General features: G+C 46.8%; 1 protein-coding gene across 49 annotated transcripts in view; it reads right to left on the bottom strand.

Annotated features, from left to right (window-relative positions):
• TCF7L2 (transcription factor 7 like 2) overlaps positions 1–14,920 on the bottom strand; it is a 202,310-nt gene extending 187,390 nt beyond the window's left edge. For 12 of the 49 annotated variants that reach the window (XM_045438921.1, XM_045438926.1, XM_045438922.1 and 9 more), the window contains exons 1-4: positions 14,177–14,919; positions 13,845–13,911; positions 13,511–13,635; positions 1,109–1,177 (exon numbers count right to left, since the gene is read on the bottom strand). In XM_045438921.1, the coding sequence (XP_045294877.1) occupies positions 1,109–1,177; positions 13,511–13,635; positions 13,845–13,911; positions 14,177–14,365 (450 nt within the window). In that variant the 5' untranslated portion in view covers positions 14,366–14,919. Of the gene's footprint in view, positions 1–1,108; positions 1,178–13,510; positions 13,636–13,844; positions 13,912–14,176 lie in introns of all 49 variants that reach the window. The other 37 variants (XM_045438958.1, XM_045438963.1, XM_045438934.1 and 34 more) reach the window with 19 other exon arrangements.
• Positions 14,921–21,100: the final 6,180 nt, after the last annotated feature.

The following is a 21,100-nucleotide window of genomic DNA, read 5'->3' as shown; positions in this document are numbered from 1 at the left end:
CACTGGTGGAAGAATCCACAGTGTCGCTGGGGCCCATGGCTGTCTGAAAGCCTTATCCAGGAAGCTGCAGATTTGAAACGGGAGAGCTACAAAGATGGCCTATGGCTGTAGTTTGGTGAGACCACAGACGGACACACCAGTTATCTGCAACGGAACAACGTAAATTATTTCACCAACCGACATCCACTTCCGGGAAGAGGAGACCCAGAACCAGACTTCACCATCACCACAACAGGCTTCAAAAGCCTCTCTCCAGAGGGTTAAACCGGAACACTCCAGAAGTTTCGGCACCATTAGTTACACCATGAGTAACATCCATCCTGGCAGAGCCAGGCAAGGCAGACAGACGAAAATCGTATTAGTCTGCTCTCCCTCCACTACTGCATTCTGCTGGCACCAGTTCAGCTCCGAGTCTATATTAGTCTGTGATCTGTTTAGCCTTTGGATTTAAGAGAATGGAAGCACTACATGAGCAGGAAACCGGACACTCATCAGAAGCTGGGCTCTGTCACCTCTCCCTCCCAGCACTTTTAAGGACATACATCAACAGGTCCAAGAGAAATCAACATTTCAGGACAATCGGGTCGAAAGTGATATTCTTAGCACCCCTTGGCGTCATCTGGATGCACTGGAAACAACCCTCCGGCTGTCAGTAGCCCCCCCCCTCCCCTCCCCCCACCACTCTTCCAGGTCGGCCACCTCGTTTTGCTCTCAAATGAAGATCTTCCCTAAGCCAAAAACAATAGCCAAGCTGGGGTCTTGTGTGCCCATTACGCCTGATCAAGAAACTAAACACGAAACACAGGCTCCTCTTTCTTTCCATATTCTTTAAATCGTTTTGGCAGCATTTCTGCTCTTGTTTCTTTGCTTCCCACCTCCCCGAGTCAATCAACTACCACCAGCACCATCACCACCTTCACCATCGTCACCACCACCACCATCATCATCATCACCAACCATCATCCCCATCATCATCATCACCACTATCACCATCATCATCATCATCATCATCATCACCATCTAGATCGGGGGAAGGGGCAGAGAATAAAAGACACAAGAGACCTACTTATTGACAATTCAAGCTTCAGGATCTCTTGCATTTTCCTACCTGAATTGCAATCTGGTGTTCAATCGTTTTGTACGCAGAGTAATGTGTGCTCCCGGACTGAAAATGGAGCTGTAGAAAGAAACCAAATCAAAGCGTTCTGCTTATGTCACAAACTACAAGAAAACATCTTAAGCAGTTTATGAATAGCAGACAAACCTTCCTAGATTGAACTGCAGCCTTGGCATTCAATCAAGACCTGTGTATTTTTATTTGTTGCTATGGATAAGATAATCATCATAATCTAAGGTAAAGTTTTAAAAAAAAAAAAGCGTCTATTCAATAAGCGAAAAGGGAGGGGGGAGGGGGCCAAGAGTGAGAATCATTGACATGAAAAGGAAAGACGGACGCCCATTAAAACATAAAGGAAGCCAGTGTGCTGAGCAGGACGCTGCAGAAGAATTAACTGTGTGCTGCAAAAAGCCACGAGAATTGCGACACGTAGGTGTGAGGACAGGCAGTGAGAAAGGGTTCTGAGAAGCCACAGACTGCAACAGGTACAAGACCCCCACTGTTCTGACAACTGGGCTCTTGCTCCTAAACACAATTCTATTTTGGGGAAAACAAATGTGTCAGGCAGAATTCAGGGGCCACCGACGGCCTTATGCATTCTTCTGCAATGACTAAGCGTCCCTATAGCCTGCACTCTAGGAATCCACACTTCCCCATAGAGGGAGCCAACCATTGCCAAAGAGCCACCAAGGTTTCTAAGGACGGCCTGTTCACTGGCCCCTGGGTGAATGCTCGTCCCTGGCTCCCTCAGATTCTCCACAACCGAGTGGGGGGGCGGGACGACGAAGTCTCTCTCTCGGGCCTTCCCCTCTGAAGCCCTACAGAGCCCCCATCAAAGAAGTGGGTGTCCCCAAACAAAAAGGAATATGGAGATGCCTCACCAAACTCTCCTTTCCCCAAATAACGCTTGTTAGTAGTGGGAGCCTCCCGAGCAGGAAAACAAACACTATCTGATTCATTTTATAAACAATACAACAGTCACTAAAGGATCTCAACAGTATCTGGAAATGCATTTTAATTTGCAACATATGAACAAATGAGGAGGAATTAGTCGGTCCTGGGGAATCGCTGCTCATTCACCTCACAGCAAAAGGCAGCAGGGGCTGGCACTTCCAAACCACGGCTGTTACTGCTACCAGAACACTTCCATAGTACTAGAACAAAGTGTAACCTAGCTTGCCAGTGAGTTTTAGATCCAATGATTTTGTTCACACAGTTCAGGACTGTTCAAAATCAGTCCGCCCAGGTTTGGCGGGGGGGGGGGGGGGGGGGGGGGACAAAAAGAGAGGAAAGAAGAAGAAAAATGAAATTCACGTAAGAACTTTTGAACCAACACAACACAGAAGCGATCAAATTTTTAAAATAGTCTGAATTTATACTGCTCATGAGATAAGGCTGGAAGTCCCCATTTTAACATCCAATGGGCTCCTCTGAGATCATTGTAACTGCTCCAAAGAAACAATCAAAAACACCGCCTATAAATATTAGGAGACTGCTTGCCCCAAAACATAATACTAATCAAGGTGAAAAGAGGCCACAATAAAGATGAAGCCAGGAATGAATATATATGTAGTCCTTTACCTGTCAAAGCAGAACGATGCACCACACTCCCTAAAACAACTAAAGATGAACACTGAGCAACTGACCGTAAGCCCATCCCCACACAGCCCAGCCCCCCACACACATACACACTCTGAAGCAGTTCATCTAAGCGAATTGCAGAAAAAGAAAGATGAATTTGCACCCTTTGAGCCCCACGCCCCCGCCCTTCCTATGAAAACTGCCAGCCAGTAAACGGAGATTTGCACTAATTTCTGTGACAATTCCGCATCATTTTCAAACAACTTTTGTGCTAGGGACAGCTTTCTCTGCCAGGTTGGAATGCTTGGCTGGAGAGCAGCTCTTGTCTGAGGGGTGGGGTGTGGGGGGTTCCGCTTCTAAGTCGAGAGTCAACAGTAACAACTCATCCCCCTTTTCAGCAGGGTTTTATTCTCCTCTTTTCCAACTGCCTGATTCAGAGCTTAATGGAAACTTGTCCAAGCTTTTCTTCCCACAAACCCTGTGGAGCCCTAGGCAATCTGTACGCAGGGTAACCACAGGAATCTCAGATTGTCAATTAAAATTGAATGGACACCTGATAACTATATGTCGTGGAAACGAAATTTCATATAATCACAGGCTTGTGAATAAATTAATGAAACTGTGGCTAATCCAAATTCAATTTTCACTTGTCCGGTTCCATTCTTAATCCTTGCGTCCAATCACCACCCAAACAACACAATCCCAGAGAGAACGCTGCAATTAAAACAGGAAAAATGCAACTGCAAGGTCCTTAAGAATGTAGTTGGACAAAGTTAATTTCACACACACACACACACACACACACACACCATTTTAACACCCCCAAGCAATGTAACTTCCCTCCTCAGGTGTCCAGACAAACCGAATAACCCGGACCAGCTCATAAATACACACAGCACAAGCTCCAATCAGATCTTTACTCCCAGCCAGTAACCACTGCGTTGGAGAGATATGGAGCTAAACTTCCGCCAGCTATAGTGACACAGACTTACAATTTTCTTGTTGCTCCTTTGGGTTTCCACCCCCTCTTCTACCAAATGCTGTTTTCTTAAACATAACACTTTAAACTGCTTTTTGCTTCCCTGTAAAACACAAAGATGCCTTGTTCCTTATAGTCCAGCTTTTTAAGACAAAGACAAAATACAAGGACCCAGTAAAAACTTGGCTTTCCAGACTGGAACAAGAATTTACTTCTCTCTCTGTAAAAAAATCTATTAAGAAAGGAAAGAACAAGAGAGGGTGGCCTTTTCTTTTTCGAATCGATGAGGGGAGGTTCAGAGATCCATCTAAGGATCAGCCATCTAAGGCCCATCTGGGTTTAGGAACCTCTACCCCTGGGGCTGCCCTGCCCTTGGTCACCTGCGGCACTCCGCAGCGTCACTTCCTCGGCCAGCAGGCGCAGCTTATACCTTGGGCATGCGGTGCGTCCTCAACATGGTGCCTCCCTGGGGCATCCTGGGGCTTCACCAGATGAGAACTCCAGGGGACCTTTCCTTCAATTCCTTCCCATGAAACCCTCAACAAAATAAACCTTCCCTTCCTGTGTGCTTGTTTACAATGGCCAAGCCCACCCACCCATGCTAACACCCCCAGATGATCTGGCCCTCACTTGTCCAGAGGAAGAACCATAAAGAGGCGGCTGTGCCCGGCACAGGATTGCACAATTCCCCGGCAATTAAAAAACCAACAATTTACAATTAACTGCTTCCCTTATGATGATCATATCGTGATGGCTCTTGGTTTATTTCTAATCACTACCACTGGCCCTCAATTTGCTGTTTCAGATATAAGACATCAGAGACACCCAGAGACGAGAGAAAAAGGAAAACCACGTTTTCATCCACAGACATCTCCTCCTCAAAGGGGAGCCTGTGTTGGTTTCTCCCACACTAAGTGAACTTCCAGTGTTCAGAAGATTGATTTCTTATACCTATTCATTCCACTAAATTGGTAAGAGGTGGAGCATTCGTTTTATTGTCACCTGGCTTTCTCTTTTATTAAAACAAACAAACAATAATCCAATCCAGATTCATTCCCTAAAAAGTTTTGGTTTTGGGGACCTGGGGTCCACCTTCTACCCTATAGCCACTACCATGAGCCACTTGAAGTTTAATTTCCGTGTCATTAACTTAAAAGACAGATATTTTTGGGGCACCTGGTTGGCTCAGTGGGTTAAGCGTCCGACTTCAGCTCAGGTCATGATCTCACGGTTCGTGAGTTCAAGCCCCGCATAGGGCTCTGTGCTGACAGCTCAGAGCCTGGAGCCTGCTTCAGATTCTGTGTCTCCCTCTCTCTCGGCCCCTCCCCTGCTCACGTTCTGTCTGTCTCTCTCAAAAAGAAATAAACATTACAAAAAAAAAAAAAAAAAGAGAGAGAACATTTTTGTCGTTAGTAGGTCTAAGGCATTTTCTTCGGTCATCAGGCACCGTTAGGGACAGAGACAGCAGCCCTGTGCTGCGAACCTCTTACATTTAATGGGAAATACAATCCTGATCAGGACTCTGGGCTATCCTGCCTGCTCTTTTAAAAAGTGCCAAGGGGACCTCTACCTTCCATAGGGAAGGCAAAAGCAGCACTGACTGGTAGGTGTGCCGGTTTAAACATCCCTCGCCAGACCTAGACACCGAACATTTGTACCATCCTAAAAACAACAACTTAACAAAGGCATCCCCTTTTCACTTCCTGGCATTCTGCTTCAGAAATTCTGCCGCAGCAAAACGCATGCCTTCAGACACCAGAACAATCTCTCCTACTGTCTCGATGTTCCATCCAATGTCTATTTACCCTCATTAATTTTTCTTTTCTTTTCCTCAACCTGAAACCATCAGCTATGAGTCAGAGAATGATCATTAAGTTTTACAGCTTCCATACACATCCACCTACTCACATTTGGGGAAAGAAGACTTGCAACATTGCCTGAGACCAAAATCCTCCATGAAAGAAAAGGGAAGGAAAAAAAAAAAAAATCACTTCAAGAAAGTTATAGCTGTAGGTCTATGGGGGTTTGGGGGGGGTGGGGGTGGGGTTACATTCATTGTTTTTCCACTCGGTGCCGCAAATCTGGAGCAAAAAAAAGAAAAGTTGAACTTGGTTACGGTGATAGGGATTTCTGGGTTGATTTCTGAAGAAAAATGAGATGATTTTCTTTAAACATCAAAACATAATTAAAGTTCTTAAACTGTGTGTGTGGGGGGGGGGGGGAAATGAAGTGAATCAAATTTCCTGCTCTTGTACAAAACACATTTCTAGCATAGAAAAACACGTGGGCTAAGGGGCTGAGACATGCTCCTAACACAGCATTTTTCATTAAAAGTTGCTACATTAACACTCTTAAAATGATGCCCTATCATTACTCCACTTAGCAGTCACAGCTCTGCAACTCATAACGAATTAATTTGCATTAATGTGGGTTTCCTGTGTCCTTCCCTGGGTATGCCATTGTGATTCCGGCTTAATAAAACTGACAGGACAGTAACATAGTGCCTTTTATTCCACTTTCCAAAACAAACCAACCCACCCGAAGACCCACACAAATCCTCTCGATTTTTTTTAAGCATTTTGCTAATATATTTAGTACATCATAATTGGCCCAGCACACAGGAACCTAGTTATCTTCTCAGTAAATATTTATAGCGTCATTCTTTCCCATTCATTCTGCATTTTCTTGGAGAATCTCACTGTAGCCTACATCTGCAATTCATTGACTTTACAATTTACCACATGTTGGGATGGGAGAGGTCCTAGCTCCATTTGAATCACTACACAAATATGCAAGTGATTTATCGGTTTCAAACTGAAGGCTACAAGAGAAGGACTCCACTTTCCCTGAACATTACTTCTTCTGGCAGACCATGAACAATTACAGTTCGTACTAATTAAGCTCTGTAAATGTGCTGTGCCCTGCTAATGCCTACCAGGCCTCAAATTTATTTTCATGATGCCAAACTTTAGCGAGCAATTTTAACTCCTTCAGAGCTGATCCCACTAATAATAGCCATTCCTGCCCCTATAAACAGAACTGTTTGGGGCTACTTCATGGCCAAAAAAAAAAAAAAAAAAAAAAAAAAAAGAGAGAGAAACAGAGAGAGAGAGAGAGACAGAGAGAGAGACAGAGAGAAAAGACAGAAGAAAAAAGAAAAGAATAAAATATAACGGGCTGAATTACCAGCCCGAAATCAGATGTGCCTAAGGAAGAAAAACCTACCCTGGGAAAACGAAGAACACCACGGCTGATGACCCGTTCATAGATCCCACATCCCCATCTTTGTAATGAGCTGTTAAGGGATTCATATCTGTCCCTGAGGGCTAGTAAGTTTCTGCATTCCATTGATTAGAAAATAAAACCTTTCAGCCGCGGTCTTTAAGTTTGGGTTGGATGGAGGGAAGGATCCCGCCAGAAATGACAGGGCCATCAGTCCCCCTCAACACACATACCTTAGCCACACACCTCAGGATCCCACTCCCCCTGCACCATGTGGTCCCTCTGTAACACACCAGAACCGCCCACTTTTTAAAAAATAAAAATTAACATCAACAGGATAATTGGCCTGCTCTCTCTCATCGGGCTGTCGACCACAGAATGCCCCTCCCCTAGACCCTCACGCAAATAACTGATATGAAACATATCTGTTGCTGGATAGAGCGTTTTAGGTGAGGAGTGGCTTGAAACCACTCTATGCTGAGCAAAGCAATAGTTTTTAACAGCACCTCCCCCTGGTACTCCCACCTCTCATAAGAGACTTCCAATCCCCAATTTCAGACAAGCCATTCCCCCAAGCCCCAATTTTTGTCCCATCTTCTTATATTTTTTCCAATCTTTCTTAATCAGACATTTATTCTGGCTACCTCTCTGTGTTTCCTTCCCCAGATAACTGTGCACTTTTACCAAATGAGAGGCCTTCCCATCCCCAATGTAAACCTGGAATTTTTTCCCCTCATCCATTAAATTCCTTTAATCAACTCTCCTCACTCACCTAACTTTTTTTTTCTAAACCCTCCCATTAACTAGTGCACTCTGCAACGTGTGTATTTTCCCTTCCAACTCAGTGGAACATCATATAAATTAAAGAGCAGTCTCTCGTATCAGGTTTCTTTAAGTATTCTGGGAAATATGCACAATATAGGCAACACGGTCCAAAAAAAAAGAAAGAGAAAGAAAGAAAGAAAGAAAAGAAAAGGAAAGGAAGGGAAAAGAAAGAGAAGGAAAAAAGGAAAGAAAAGAAAGGAAAAAGGAGAAACCAGAAGACAAGGCGAAACATGCAAACAGCGGAACAACTTTGCTTTTGAAAAAGGCATTTGTGCAGAGCCCCCACTGAATTTCCATCCCTGAAAGTGCTCTTTATAAATGTGTATAACAATAGCCTAGAGGAAAAGTACAAGTCAGCTGCCAGAGGAGAGGGGGTCTGTCTCAGTAAGCTCAGATTGTAGAGGTGGGGGCCACGGGAGGGGGGAGGGCAGCATCTGAGATGGGCTTCCCCCATCTCATTGCTTATAATTAGTGAGAGAAATCTGAGCTACTGCCAATGTCTGCGGACCTTGAATATTATAAGGCCAACGTGGCGTCAAATATCTTAACATTCATAAGTGTTATGGGCTGTAAATAAAGCCTGTGGATTTATGACCCGGTGGCGCTTGCCAGCAAAGGACTGGGGCACATTTCTTTCAGCAGACCTGTCGAGGTGCAAGCTTGCCTTTGGTTGTAAAATTAACCGTTTCCTTCACAAATGTGCTCAATTATAAGTCAGAGTTGAAGATTTACTCACACGGCTGCCAATATTCACTCGCGGAAGAAACTCAGACGCCCACGTCACGCACCCCCCTCAAAAATAAAAGCCCCGAGAATCTGATTCGCCGCCCCCCCTTCCCAAACTTCTGAAATGTGTCACCTTAGAACAGTTACAAATGCGGTCAAAGATATCATCTAATTCCACTTACCAAGACTAAAAAGCTTACACCTACTTCCTTGGAAAGTGCTTATTTATTTGGCAACTCTATGGTTTAAAAAAACAAGAAAGGGAGTAAATCACTCCCTGGCTGCAGTCTCGTCCCTTCCCCCAATATAATGTCATCTACTTCCTGTGTAGGAGAGAGCCTCTGCTAAATCCAGGTTGTCTCATACTTAACTGCCAATAAACCAACTTCCACATAACTTCCAGACAGCTGGGGAAAAGGTCCTCGGAGTTTTAGTCATGGTCCAGAAACACGCGTCCACACAAAAATTTGCAGCTGTCCTTTCTCTACAGTGCATTTTTAATGTGATTCGGGGGCCCCTGTTGTGAAACATCTGACAAAATGTAAAATCCTCTTAGATACCTTCTAGTTTACCCACTGTGCACGTGTAAGAGAAGTTGCACCGGGATTTCTCCACCAAGGAAACAATCTAGGCACTTTTTGCATGCACCCAGGTACCTCGTGGGATGTGAGGAGGCATTCAAACCCTGCAAAGACTTCCACTGTAAGGTCTGAAAGCACAGCCCCCCGTGCAACTAGTAAAATGCTAGTTTTTGAAAGCAAGTATTTTTTTAATGGCGTGCAGATCTGCGCTCATATCCCGCGCTGCTAACAGAACAGCATTCTTGATCGGCCAGCCCCCGGAAACCTTCCTGTTAACTTTTTCACAGCTTGCTAAGAAACAGAAAGCTGACCAGCTTCCAGCAGGGACTCTAAATGAAATCCGTATCAGTAAAATGAAAATCAGGGTGGAAAACTCCTAGCAAGAACCGGGATTGTTTGCTTCCAAATCTTTTCTCCATCAGATAGGGGGCATCAGTAAAAGCTACATCCCTTAAGCAGTCCAAAGTTTCCAAAAACACTTCTTCCAGATAAGCACTTCAGGCCCCCAACTGCCTAATAGCTTGTTTCTGGGGGTTCAGAAAGCTTTAATTTCAACAGACTGCGAAGCGCTGGCATATTAAATTTATAATCATTAAAATATGACTTATTGGGTGAATGCTCAGCCCGTAATCCATCCTGCAGACATTAAACTCCAACCTATAAAGATTAGCACAGAATTAATACTGTTGCATTGAGATTGGGATCTAAACATGTTCGCCATAAATATTTCTGAAGGAGATGAAAAACAATTAGCATAAATACCAAAGAAGGGAAAGAACACCTGTTCTTTTTCAGGGCGATAAGCATTTTATTGTTCTCTATTTAAAATGTAATGACCTGTGTAATTACAGTAATATTACATTGTTATGTAGGGGCTTGGAATGTCACACTTTGAAAAGTGTTGTCAAAACAATCAGGGGTGAAGGTGGGGGGTGGGAGGACAACCAAGGAAAGGACCACCATTAACCCTTCACACTCTAAGGTCTAAATCTTTTGTATGAGAAAGGATTATGTTGTTTGAGTGAGGGAAAAACATCCATTTTTCACAAGCCAGAAAGAGAATTTGTTTGCCCGGCTACATAAAACCCCAATGAATAGGCCCCTCTTGGTTTCTTTTAAATGCTGGGATTCCAAGTTCAAAAGTGAATTCAAGATGCTGCTTATTTATTTGTTCAACCTAGTAGCAAGCAGCTCAGTTAAAAAGCAACGAAGTTTGGGACAAAAGATACAAGAGCTCTCATACTCGAGTCTTAAAAAGAAATCTCAAACCTAACTCGAATTCTGACCACCCTAGCCCTATTTCTCAGCGTGGCAAAAGGGAAAAAGAAATGGGACACTACTTTTTCCTCCCAACTTGAATATGCTAACAGTATTTTTATCTCTAACATACAACTGCTACCACAATTCTTGTATTTGTTGTTCTATCACTTCCCATCTACTTAACCAGACTTCTCTCCTTAATGTATTTTTGTATCCGAATCTGTCTTTTTAAAAGCCATTCCTATTACTGTATCAAAGACTAAATTAATGCTATGCAGAAATCTTTGTCGCTTTAAAATAAAATTATTACTATCGAGCTTCATGGCGTCTTCAGCAATTAAAGCATTATTCTTGAGATAATGTATTATGCATCATAGCTGATTTAATGATACTCCTTAATTCTTTACATTCTTAAATAGAAAAGCAGGAATCAGGGATCCAAAGAGTTTGTTTTTTAAAGGATGCTGCTGCTTACAGGTACACTAATAAGGAACAGAAACCGTAGCAAAAACACCACCACCAAGGAGGGTCGGGAAAACAGGAAAGCATACAGCTAATTTGTCTTTATACCTTGCCCTCAAAAACACACTCTATGAAGCACGAAGAATTTCAGATGAGCATGAAAAGACCCCTATCTTGCCTATAGATGCCCTCGGCAGCTGTAGGAAATCTAGAATTGCAAGCTGGCCCTCTGATCGAAGACGTCAGGAGTGACACACAACAGCTTCCCGTCCTCGTGTCTATTGCGCTGCTTACTGGCCTAAATAAATAACTTTAATTTTGGAGCACATAATCTAACCCAGGTAACAGATAAGGAGGAAGGGCCTGCACACACAAAGATGTCTCTTGGTGTTTGACATGCAAATCCGAACACTGCCTACTGAGTTCAGAAATGTCCTCTCCTACTCAATCTGATGTCACAGCACAAGGCCACCCGCTACGTCCACAATTAAAAGAACTAGAGCGGTCTATTCCTATAATGCCCACAAAGGGGACCGATGGTTGGGAGCCTTCCTTTTTCGCCCCGGGAAATCGTTTATTTGCCTTTAACAATTTCGCTGTTTCCTAATTACAGCACAACACCACCGTTCAAGTTTTAGGCGACAGTATGGCAAGATCCCCAGCGGTCAGGCTGGGAGTTTGAAAAGAGTCAAGAAGGCCAAGAAGCCCGCCATCAAAGCTCAATATTCAGATTGGCCTTTCTGATGGCCAAGTGGATTTTTAAATAATACCGGAGAGACTCCATCGTAGGGGGAGGGGAGTAAGAAATTCTCAGGGTTACTTTGGAATGTTGCTTGGTCGGGTTGGTTAGTACACAAACCCTCTGTTTCTGAGCCGAATGCTCCGGGTTTAGCATGCCCACAATCTCCCAAGAAAAATACAACGTAACCGGACTGTGCCTCCCCTTGAGCTGCAACCCCACAGCCCAGCCCCTGCAGCCTGAAAGAGCTGGCCCTGTAGTAGGAGGTCGGGCTGAAACGCTCTACCAGCTTCCCAAGCACGCAGAAGCCTGGGTGCAGGGAAGGGGGGGGGGGGGGATAATTATTTCTCTTTCCTAGCCATAAAAAGTGACCGGTCTAGCATGCCCGTGCCCTTTTTGCCAGGGCCCAAAAAACAAGTAAAACCTGATAGTTAATATTTTAATGCTTAAAAACACTTGTAGATCGGATCGACTCCCATCCGGCAAGCCCTCGGCCATTAGCACCGAATTCACGGCTGCTGAACACTGGGTACATTATTTCAAATTGCTATCTCGAGTTACCGAAAAAAAAAAAAAAAAAAAAAAAATCGTGTGTGTAAACAAGGGGTAGGGGGCCCAAACCAGAAAAGGTGCAAAATGACAATCCCTGGAAACCAGGCACAAACGTCTAGAGGTTGCGTCTAGAGACCGGCAATCCAGGCTTTTTAGAGGAGGGTGGGATTGGGGGCGGGGGACGGGGTTCAGGATGAGGGCAGGGAGCAGAGGACGGTCCGGGAACAGGATGAGCCTTATTAACAAATGTCAAGGGGGCGCGGAACGCTCGCTGCGGAAAGCACCCGCGGAGCCTAGCACCCGGTGCCGCCCTGGGGTCCCCAAAGTTGGGTGGCCCGCGAGCAGCAGCCCACTCCCTTGAAGGAGAGGTGCCCTTGGCCTCCCGCACTCTCTACACACCGCTGGGCCCGCAAACCCTGGTCTCTGATCCTCCCCCAGGGCCCAATGAGGGCCTTCTCGGAAGCTGGCGAACGCAGACCAAGCTATAAACCCCAAGGCACCCAAATTCCCTGGAAATACATCGAGTCCGCTCAAAGGAAGCCATCCCGGCTGCACACAAACCAAGAACCCGGTCACAGGGGCCTCCCCACTCGGCGCGGCCCGAGAGAGCCCGCAGCCGGCGCTCCGGGCAGCCGAGCCCGCCACACCGCGCCCAGGGCGCTCGGGGCCCTGCGGGGTTGCCAAAGAAAAGCAATCCCAAAGCCCCCAAGTTTGCAGTGGGACCAGTCTAGGAGGGGTGACCTTCCAGGGGAAAGGGGGAGGGGGGGCTGAAAGCCAGCGAACACCACTAGAAAGCTAAATAAATAACCAGCCGAAAGAGAAAGCCGAGGCGCTTCTCCCGGGCCCCGGGCTCCGCGCGCTCGCTACTTCTCCAGTCCAACGCCTGCAGGAAAATCCACTCTCTACCCCGCGCGTCGGGCGCCAGCCCGGTCACTCGGGCCCCGGCAGCGGCAGCCAAGGGGTTAACCGGGGAAAACCCAAGACGCCACAGAAGAGGGAAGGAAGAGAGAGGGAGAGGGAGAGAGAGCGAAAAGAAAAGAGCCACACAGTCATCTTCCCAGGGTGAAGAAACAAACAACACCACCACGGGGGAGGGGGGAATCAGCGCAAAAAAAAAAAAAAAAAAAAAAAAAGTTCTTCTGTTTCCCGTCCCCCCAACAAAACCCTGCTTGGAAAGAAAGGTCTCCCCAACATCACGAGGCAGCAAACTGAAAGCAAGAACATGGCGAAGTGCAAACAAATCCAGTCCACAAAAGGCAGAAAAGTTTGGAGAGTTTTGGGCTGCCTGGGCCGCGAGCGGGGGAGGGGAGGCGGGGAGGGGAGGAGGCGGAGGGGGGGGCGGGGAGGGAGGGAGAGAGGGAGGGGAGGGGAGGGAGAGAGGGAGGGGGCAGGGCAGGGGCCGCATGCGGGGCCGGGCAGGCGGCGCGGGCGGGCAGCGGGCGGGGGCCGGGCGCGGAGGCACTTACGGTTCGGGCGGTGGGCGAGAGCGATCCGTTGGGGAGGTAGGGGCTCGTCAGGTCGGGGATCATGATGAAGGGGTAGCCGGGATACGGTGGCCCCTTAAAGAGCCCTCCATCTTGCCTCTTGGCCGCTAACATGGCGGGGCGGCGAGGGGACGGCGGCGGCCGCGCCGAGCGGGAGAGAGCGAGGAGAAACTTTTTAGAAAGTGCCCCAAGTAGCCGGGCGCCCCGGCAGGGCCGGCGCGCGGCCGGGCCGAGCGGGGCGCGGGGCCGGGGCGCGCGGGGCGGCGGGCCCGGGGGGCGGCTCCGGGCGGCTGCGGGGCGCGCGGGGCGTACTCACCTTCTTCCAAACTTTCCCGGGATTTATCTCGGAAACTTTCGGAGCGAGGCGGAGGCCGTCTTTCCGCCTTCCCGGAGGGGTGGAGGTGGGGAGGGCGAGGGGCAAACGCCACGCAGAGGGGGGAGAAGGGGGAGAAAAAAGATCAGCGGGGTGGGGGGGTTGGGGGGGGGAGAGAAAACAGGGTTACAAGTTTCTGCAATGGTGGCACCGCGCGCACACGCCGCCCGCCCGGCCCCGCGGCGCCGCCGGCCCCGATTCCTTCCCTCTCGGCACCGTTTGCCAAGCCCAGGAAATAGACTCAAGACCCCACCAGCCCGAGGGGCTTTTCCTACCTCGGAATCGGAGGAGCTGTTTTGATTCGTTTCTGATTCATTGACTAGAGACGATTTGACATCAGCTAAATCCCTCTCTGCCGAGGAGTTTTCGGAGCTCTTCTCCTCCTGTTCGCCCTCGTCTTTGAAGGAAATCAGTTCGTCGTTGGCGCCTAGGTCATCTCCTCCACCGCCGTTCAGCTGCGGCATTTTTTTCACCCACCAGCAGCAATTTTGGAAGGAAAATGAAGGAGGAAGAAAAGCAAAAAAAAAAAAAAAAAATACCCCCAAAAAGTTTTGCCCCCCCCCCAAAAAAAATATTGCAAGAAAAAGACGAGTCCAAGGTGAACTTTTTTTTCTGCTTTGGGGTCTTTTTCTCCTGGGGAGGGGAAAGAGGGAGAAGGGGAGGGGAAAGGGGGGGAGATCTTCTGCACGCGTGAGTTTGGGTTTCTTTTTTCTCTCGTTCCCAAGGATCCGATCAATGTGCAAAAAAATAATAAATAAAAAAGGGGGGTAAAAAAAAACACACCAACAACAACAAGAAGTCAGATATAAAGAGCAAAGGGGGGGGAAGCCGAAGATACAGGAGGAGCTCGTGCCGCTCGGATTTGAGTGAGTTGAAGTTAGACTGAGAGCTTTTCAGTTCAAAGGCGGCGCTGATTGACAGATAGAAAAAGGGGGATCGAAATCCGGAGGAACGGAGTAGTCTGGGAGCGGAGATTATTGACAGGGCGAGAGGAACACACTCGCTTAATGAGATGCCGGGGGGCGGGGCCGGCCCGGTGACGTGTGCATAAATAAACAGCCGGGGTGGGCGGGGCGGGGGCGGCTAACAATGATCCTTTCGGGCGCCGGGAGAGGGAGGAGGGAGAGGAGGAGGAGGAGAGGGGCGGGGGAGGAGAGGGGAGGGAGTTGAAGGGAGGAGTGTGCAAGGGGAGAGGCCTGCGCTGAGTGGGTGCGAGCCCGCGAGTCTGGGCGAGGGTACTGGGACTCGCTCCCGGAGGGGGGCGGCTTCGGAAGGACAATGCGGAGTGGGAGAGGAGGGGAAGGGGGTGGCGACCGAGTCAGGAATCCGAGCCGCGGAAGGCGGAAGGAAAGCCCACTTGGGGGGCGGGGATGGGGAGAGGCCCAGAAAAAGTGCACTTTGGAAATATTAGAAATAAGTCTTAAGGAAGGGGAAAAGGAGGAGAGTACCGTGGAGAAGGGAGGGCGGGGGGGGGGGGGTGCTTAGTGGTTAGTCCAGCAGTGAAATCAGCCACCCTTGGGCGGGGATCTAACAGAAGTGGTCAAAAAGAAAGATCAACCCTCCTCTTTCAGAGAGCTTGGGGAAGTGGGGAGCTGGGCAAAGTTCCTGGTCATCTTCAGGGAAAGAAACTATCAGCCCACGAGGTCTTCCCTACCCTTTTTATTTATTAATAGTGAGTCATTTCATAAAATCTTAAACCTCGCTAGAATAAATTATACCAAGACTTTTTATCCCCCCACCCCAAAAAAAAAGACAATCAAATACTTTAGTGTTTGTCAGGGGCATTAAAAATACCCTTCAGGAAAAATACGTGGTTCTTTACAATATAAAGTGTTCTCCCCGCCACCCCCTCTGGTAACTGACGTTGGAGGTGGTAGGAAATGAGCTAGGATTCAAAGTCCTTCTGCCTTTGGAGGTGAAAAGTTTGGGCGTTAACACCGCCAGGGAAAATAAAACTGAAAGTTCACCAACCCCTGGGATCAGTGGTACTGGAGTCTTTCTCGGAGGGGGTGTGAAATGAAATCCCCAAAAGACTGGCCAAATAATCAAGATGTAGATGGCTCTGGCAGGAAATTGCTAACTGAGCTGATGCTGAGAGACCTCAGGGAGGAGGTGGAAAACCTGGGGTTTGAGGCAGGTATTGTTGTTTTTAGGCACCTCGCCTGGGGAGCAGATTTGCTGCAAAATGGGGAACAGAATTATGTTAAAGAGGAAAAGACCTGACTCCTAAAACATAGGCTTCCTGGATGCTGGAGCAGCAACACTCATTTTCTTGCAAATATTCAGTGGAAAGTGGACAGGAAACTACAACATGAAAAGGGGGACCAAAAAAATAATAATAAATCAATAGGAATTAGCAAATTGTCTGTTAGGAACAGTGTTGGTCCATGATGTACTAAATTATCCCACCAATCCCCAAAAAAACTCACATACATTCCAACTGGCCCATCAGCACCTAAGGTTTCTAAAAGAAAGCAAATTTACCATGTAATATTTAGAGAGTTTGGGTTTCAGCAAAACTGTTTTATAGGCTAAGGTCTCAGAGAGAAGACTACTAAAAATAATGATACTAAGATTGACAAGGCCAATGAATTCCCCTGCACTGGGAAAAATTCGCAGCCACATTAGCACACTAAAGAGCAAAGAGGCAGGCAAAATAAAATGGGGAGGGGGAGAGCCTATGGAGGAGAATCACTGTAACTCCCAACTTTAATATTAATCAGAAAAATCAGAAGTAGAGTGAGAAGGAGCCAGAAAAGAAGTAAAACAAATGTGTACATTTAATCAGACAGGATTGCATAGGATACAAAGCACAGGGCTAATTAGTCTCAGCAGGTAGGACTAACCTTCAGACTTCATAAATAAATAAGGCGGGCACAGTTTCTAAGAGGGAGAGTGGAGACAGAAAGGGGATTATTTCAAGACACTAAGTAAAAACATGAAGAATGAAATGCTTCACTGTTAAATCCATGTACAAATGGATTTAACAGTTTCCTTTTCCTAGGTCTTTTCACTTGGTTGCCTTTAGATTTACACATTTAGCGAATGACCATAGCTTTTCACACTTGCTAATTGTCACCTGCATACCTAGTGTGCCTGAGTCTGTCTGTGTACAGCATAGACTTTTCTAAAGCCTGTTTTAAGGGCTTATTTACTTAAACTGGAACACATTCATAGGAACTCAATTTATGGCAATTTCTTTGTCCTGTGCGGTGGTATTTTTTTTTTTAATCGAACCCTGATCTGAATTAAGTTGGATAATGAGGACTTCTATGTCCTTTATGGGACTACCTGGATAATAAAAGCTCATAAATATACTGAATTGAAATTTTAAAGCACGTACTTATTGTTTTTAATGCCCTGGCCTGCATTTTTATCATATGTAAATACTAAAGGCTTTCTTGCGATGATTAGTAACCTCATCCATGTTGGCATATCCTAATTTTTCTCATTCAAAGGAAACTCTTGAATCTTTCCTTCTTTAAATCTCTGATTTAATTAAGCAATTAAAAGTTATTCCATAATAGCACATGTGCCACATTTAATTTCATTGCTTCGTGCCATAAAGGCTGGGGAGACCAGCAAGATCTCAGAGGGTCAATAACCCCTGAGTCTCTGAAAAAGGGCTTCAGGTGATGCCTGCCCAGATAGGAGGTAGGGGAGGGAGAGGGTGTGGAATTGCAATGGGCAAAAAGCAGGGTAATATAATACATTTTTTAAAAGTCAGGTTGCCTGGCTCACAATGTGGACATGTACTTTATAGATTTGGTGTGAAATTTTAAACAACAGTTGGCTCGTGTCCAGGTGTTGAGGTAACTTCTCTCTCCAGACACTAAGGACTCCTGGTTTACAGGATCCTGAGCTCTGCCCAAATAGCAAGGGTTCCAAGAACACAGGGACGAAACCAGACCAGTTCTGACTTTGGCCCAAGCCAGGGGATTTTGCGTATTTGGGAGTGGGCAGGATGGGGAGGAAGTGACCTCTTTCCTGGTGCCCATTCCTGGGGCCAGCCCAGGTCCTGAATTCTAAGGAGACTGTGTCTCAGCCTCTCTGTCTTCCTGTCTCTCCTCCCCATCCACTGCCTTTCTGCTTCTTCACCTCTCTGTTTTCTTCTCCCCTTTCGGCTGTCGCTCTATTAAATCCCTGTGGACATGTGTTGATACTAGGATCTGCATTTTACTTCGAAAACTAAGTGAACAGGTCACCTTTCCCAGGGATACTTCCTTGTTCATCCCTATTGAGGAATGTGAAAAGGAAGTTTCCAGTCGATATAAATCATTCTTCAGGTGTTGGTTCCTTATGGGGGAACCATGGTAGAGTGGTAGGTGCCCTCTGAAAAATGGGAATGTGCTTAATGGGGATGGCAGAAATAGGCCAAGCGTTACCTGTGTCCTCCACCTGTCACCTGTCGGGTGAGGTCGTTGGACTGGGTATTTTCCTAGGTCCTTTTTTACCATTCAGAGGGCCCATGATTCCATGCTTTCAGCCCAGACCCCAGTTACGCCAAGAGGTTCAGCAGCACACAAGCAAAGACGACAAAGCGCCTTGGAAGTTTGGCTTTGGAATTTAGGAAAAACAAGGATGGCCTGCTCAGATTCGCCAGAAGTAAAGAATACGTGTGGTCAAGCATACTCAGCTCCCCCAGTGGTTCCTCAACATTCCGCTAAATGACGCTCCACAGTGACCTGCACATGTACGCGTGTGGGCATACGTGTGCCGTGTGATTTTTCCCCTAAAGATTCAGGCTCCAAGATGGATGATCCAACCCACTGTGTTGGACTTATCTGTGCAGGGAGGGTGCTGACCGAGGGAAGCCAAAAAAAGAATCTGAAAACATAAGGAAGCTATAAAATGGGGAAATGTTTTGAAGCCAAAGTCCTGCTTCCACTGTGAGATTTTCTGTTTGCTTTTTGTTCTGCGTGGGTGATGGTTCCTTATTTGGACCTTGAGGAAAGCTACTCCCTTAGCCAACATAGGCACACTAAAAATTGGACACCTCTAAGAGTTTTCCATTTTAGCAGGAGGAAGGGGTAGGGAAAAAAAGGCTCACTTCACAGGCATCCTTTTACTTCTCCCCAGTGGCGCTGTCCAGGGACACGGAAAGGCATATATACCCTCTTCCTGAACCCCTGAGGAACACTGTTCTGTTCTGGCATTTTCCTGAAGTGCCTGGCTTGATCACCTTGCTTCGGCTAATGACAGGTCCGGGTAATAAAATGACAATAATGCCTGATGATCCAAGGGTTAATGGGGAGATGTATGCATTTGCACAGAGTTTCATCATCTGCCTTCATAAGCTGATCACTACTGCTATAGGTACTTATGACAGGAGCCGCCTTGCGAAAGACATCAGTCCTCCATAAATACACATTTCTTATTGACAAGATGTCTTTTAACCCTAATAGTAATGGAAGAAGGCCAATAAATGAAACATTTACTGCATAACTTGCCTTATTTTGGGGTGGTGTATGATTCCTTTCTAGCCGTCTCGAGAAAATGTTTTCAGCCTAATTTGCTCCCTAGAAATTTCGCTTGCTACAGTTATACGTCTATGACGTTTTATTGCCTGAAGCCAAGTCTGCATAAGAACTTTCTTAAGATATACTTATCCTAATGCCAGGCTACAGGAACTGGGCTGCTTTATGCTGAATTATTTGTGCTACCCTGATATACAGGATAGAGACTTCCCGACAGTCATTGCCATAGGGTAGGTCTAAGTGTTTCTGAGAAGGGGGGAAAAGGCAGAAAAAGGTGAAAAAAGTTTCATCTAGGTTGATTTGTGGAAGTCTTTAGAATTAATAATTGGGTCTGTATTTAACATATTAAAATGCCTGAGGTTTTCTTTTCTTTCTCTTTTTTTAAAAATAGCTTCAGTGACCCCATCCTCTCTTACAAAGCATCCTCACTGGCCCAAACTCATTGTTATGTTCAGAAATGTCATGGATATCCAAGCACCCTCCACAAAAACACGAGCACTTTAAACTGAGGCAAAGACAATGTCAGCCAGCATGGAGCGGTCTCACAAGGTGGTTTACGTCTGTTCAAGGGACAGAGCAGGTGAAATTTCAGGAGGGGACAATGCCATTGTTCCCCTTGTAATTTATCTAAGTGTGGGCTGATACACCTGCTTCTGGCCAAAAGCATCACGGGATAAAGGAGGTGAAGGATCGAAGGAGACGTCCAGGTCTAGAGTGTGAAGATTTTAGGCTTGGTTTCCCCCCAGGAATCCACACCAGCTTTGAGCCCTAGTCTGTCCTTGAGGAAGGACTAAATCTATGTCGAACGAATCACTTGAGACTGGACTGCATTGCAAAAAACCCCAGTTGTTTCTGCAAATTCCAATGATATTTGTGGATTCTATTTCCTAACGAAACTTTCCTTCATTTGAACAGGGGGGAAAAAAGGAAGAAGGATACATGATGAGTTCCGGCGTCCGGAGTGAGTTCGGGTCCCAGTGTAGACAACAGCCTGCAGCACGGGGTTGGGCCAGGAGGGAGGCTTCCGGTTGACTGTCATCCGCAGCCGACTCCGTTTCTTGGTAGCCTGAGGGCACGCTGTAAATACCTAGAGCGGGAGGGAAGGCATTAATCGTTATTTCTTAAAGGTTCCAGGATGCCAAGAGTGAGAGGTTATAATGACCTCAAAACCCCATAAGAAGCACAAGGACCCCTCCCAGAACCCCGTCGCTCGGAAAGGTGGCCTTTCTCCATGCGTGTGTACCCAGACACTGATTCTGCCACGCTTTCTAACGACAGTCCAGGTCCTTGATGTCGGTCACGGCACAGGCGTAAACATTCCTTGCCTCTACCCAGCCAAGGGCTCTGCTCCTGGAGAAACCCCACTGCTGGGCAGGGAAGAATCCTCAGAGGCCCCGCCCACTCTCCCTTCCCCCTCCTGCCAGGTTCATGGCGGGGCGGGGGGCAGGAAGCCATGTGAATGATGGTGCCTACTATGCCTGTGAGACCCTCCTAGCTCTTCCAGGCCCTGCCACCCACCTCCATCCCCAACAGGCAAGATGATGACTCTAGAAACCAGATGGGGCATTTCTTAGGGAAGGATCGGCTATCATTGTCTTTCAGCGTTTTCTTCTTTGAAGGAACCTTGCCTACCCTTCCTTAGGAGAAGCGTCTTTCTAATGTGATCATCTGGCCGCTGTTCATGTTTTGTTTTATTTTATTTTATTTTATTTTATTTTATTT

This window comes from Leopardus geoffroyi, chromosome D2, assembly GCF_018350155.1.
Source record: "Leopardus geoffroyi isolate Oge1 chromosome D2, O.geoffroyi_Oge1_pat1.0, whole genome shotgun sequence".
Taxonomy (NCBI): Eukaryota; Metazoa; Chordata; class Mammalia; order Carnivora; family Felidae; genus Leopardus; species Leopardus geoffroyi.
The sequence above is the reverse complement of the archived record's forward strand: the minus strand, read 5'-3'. Positions and strand labels throughout refer to the sequence as shown.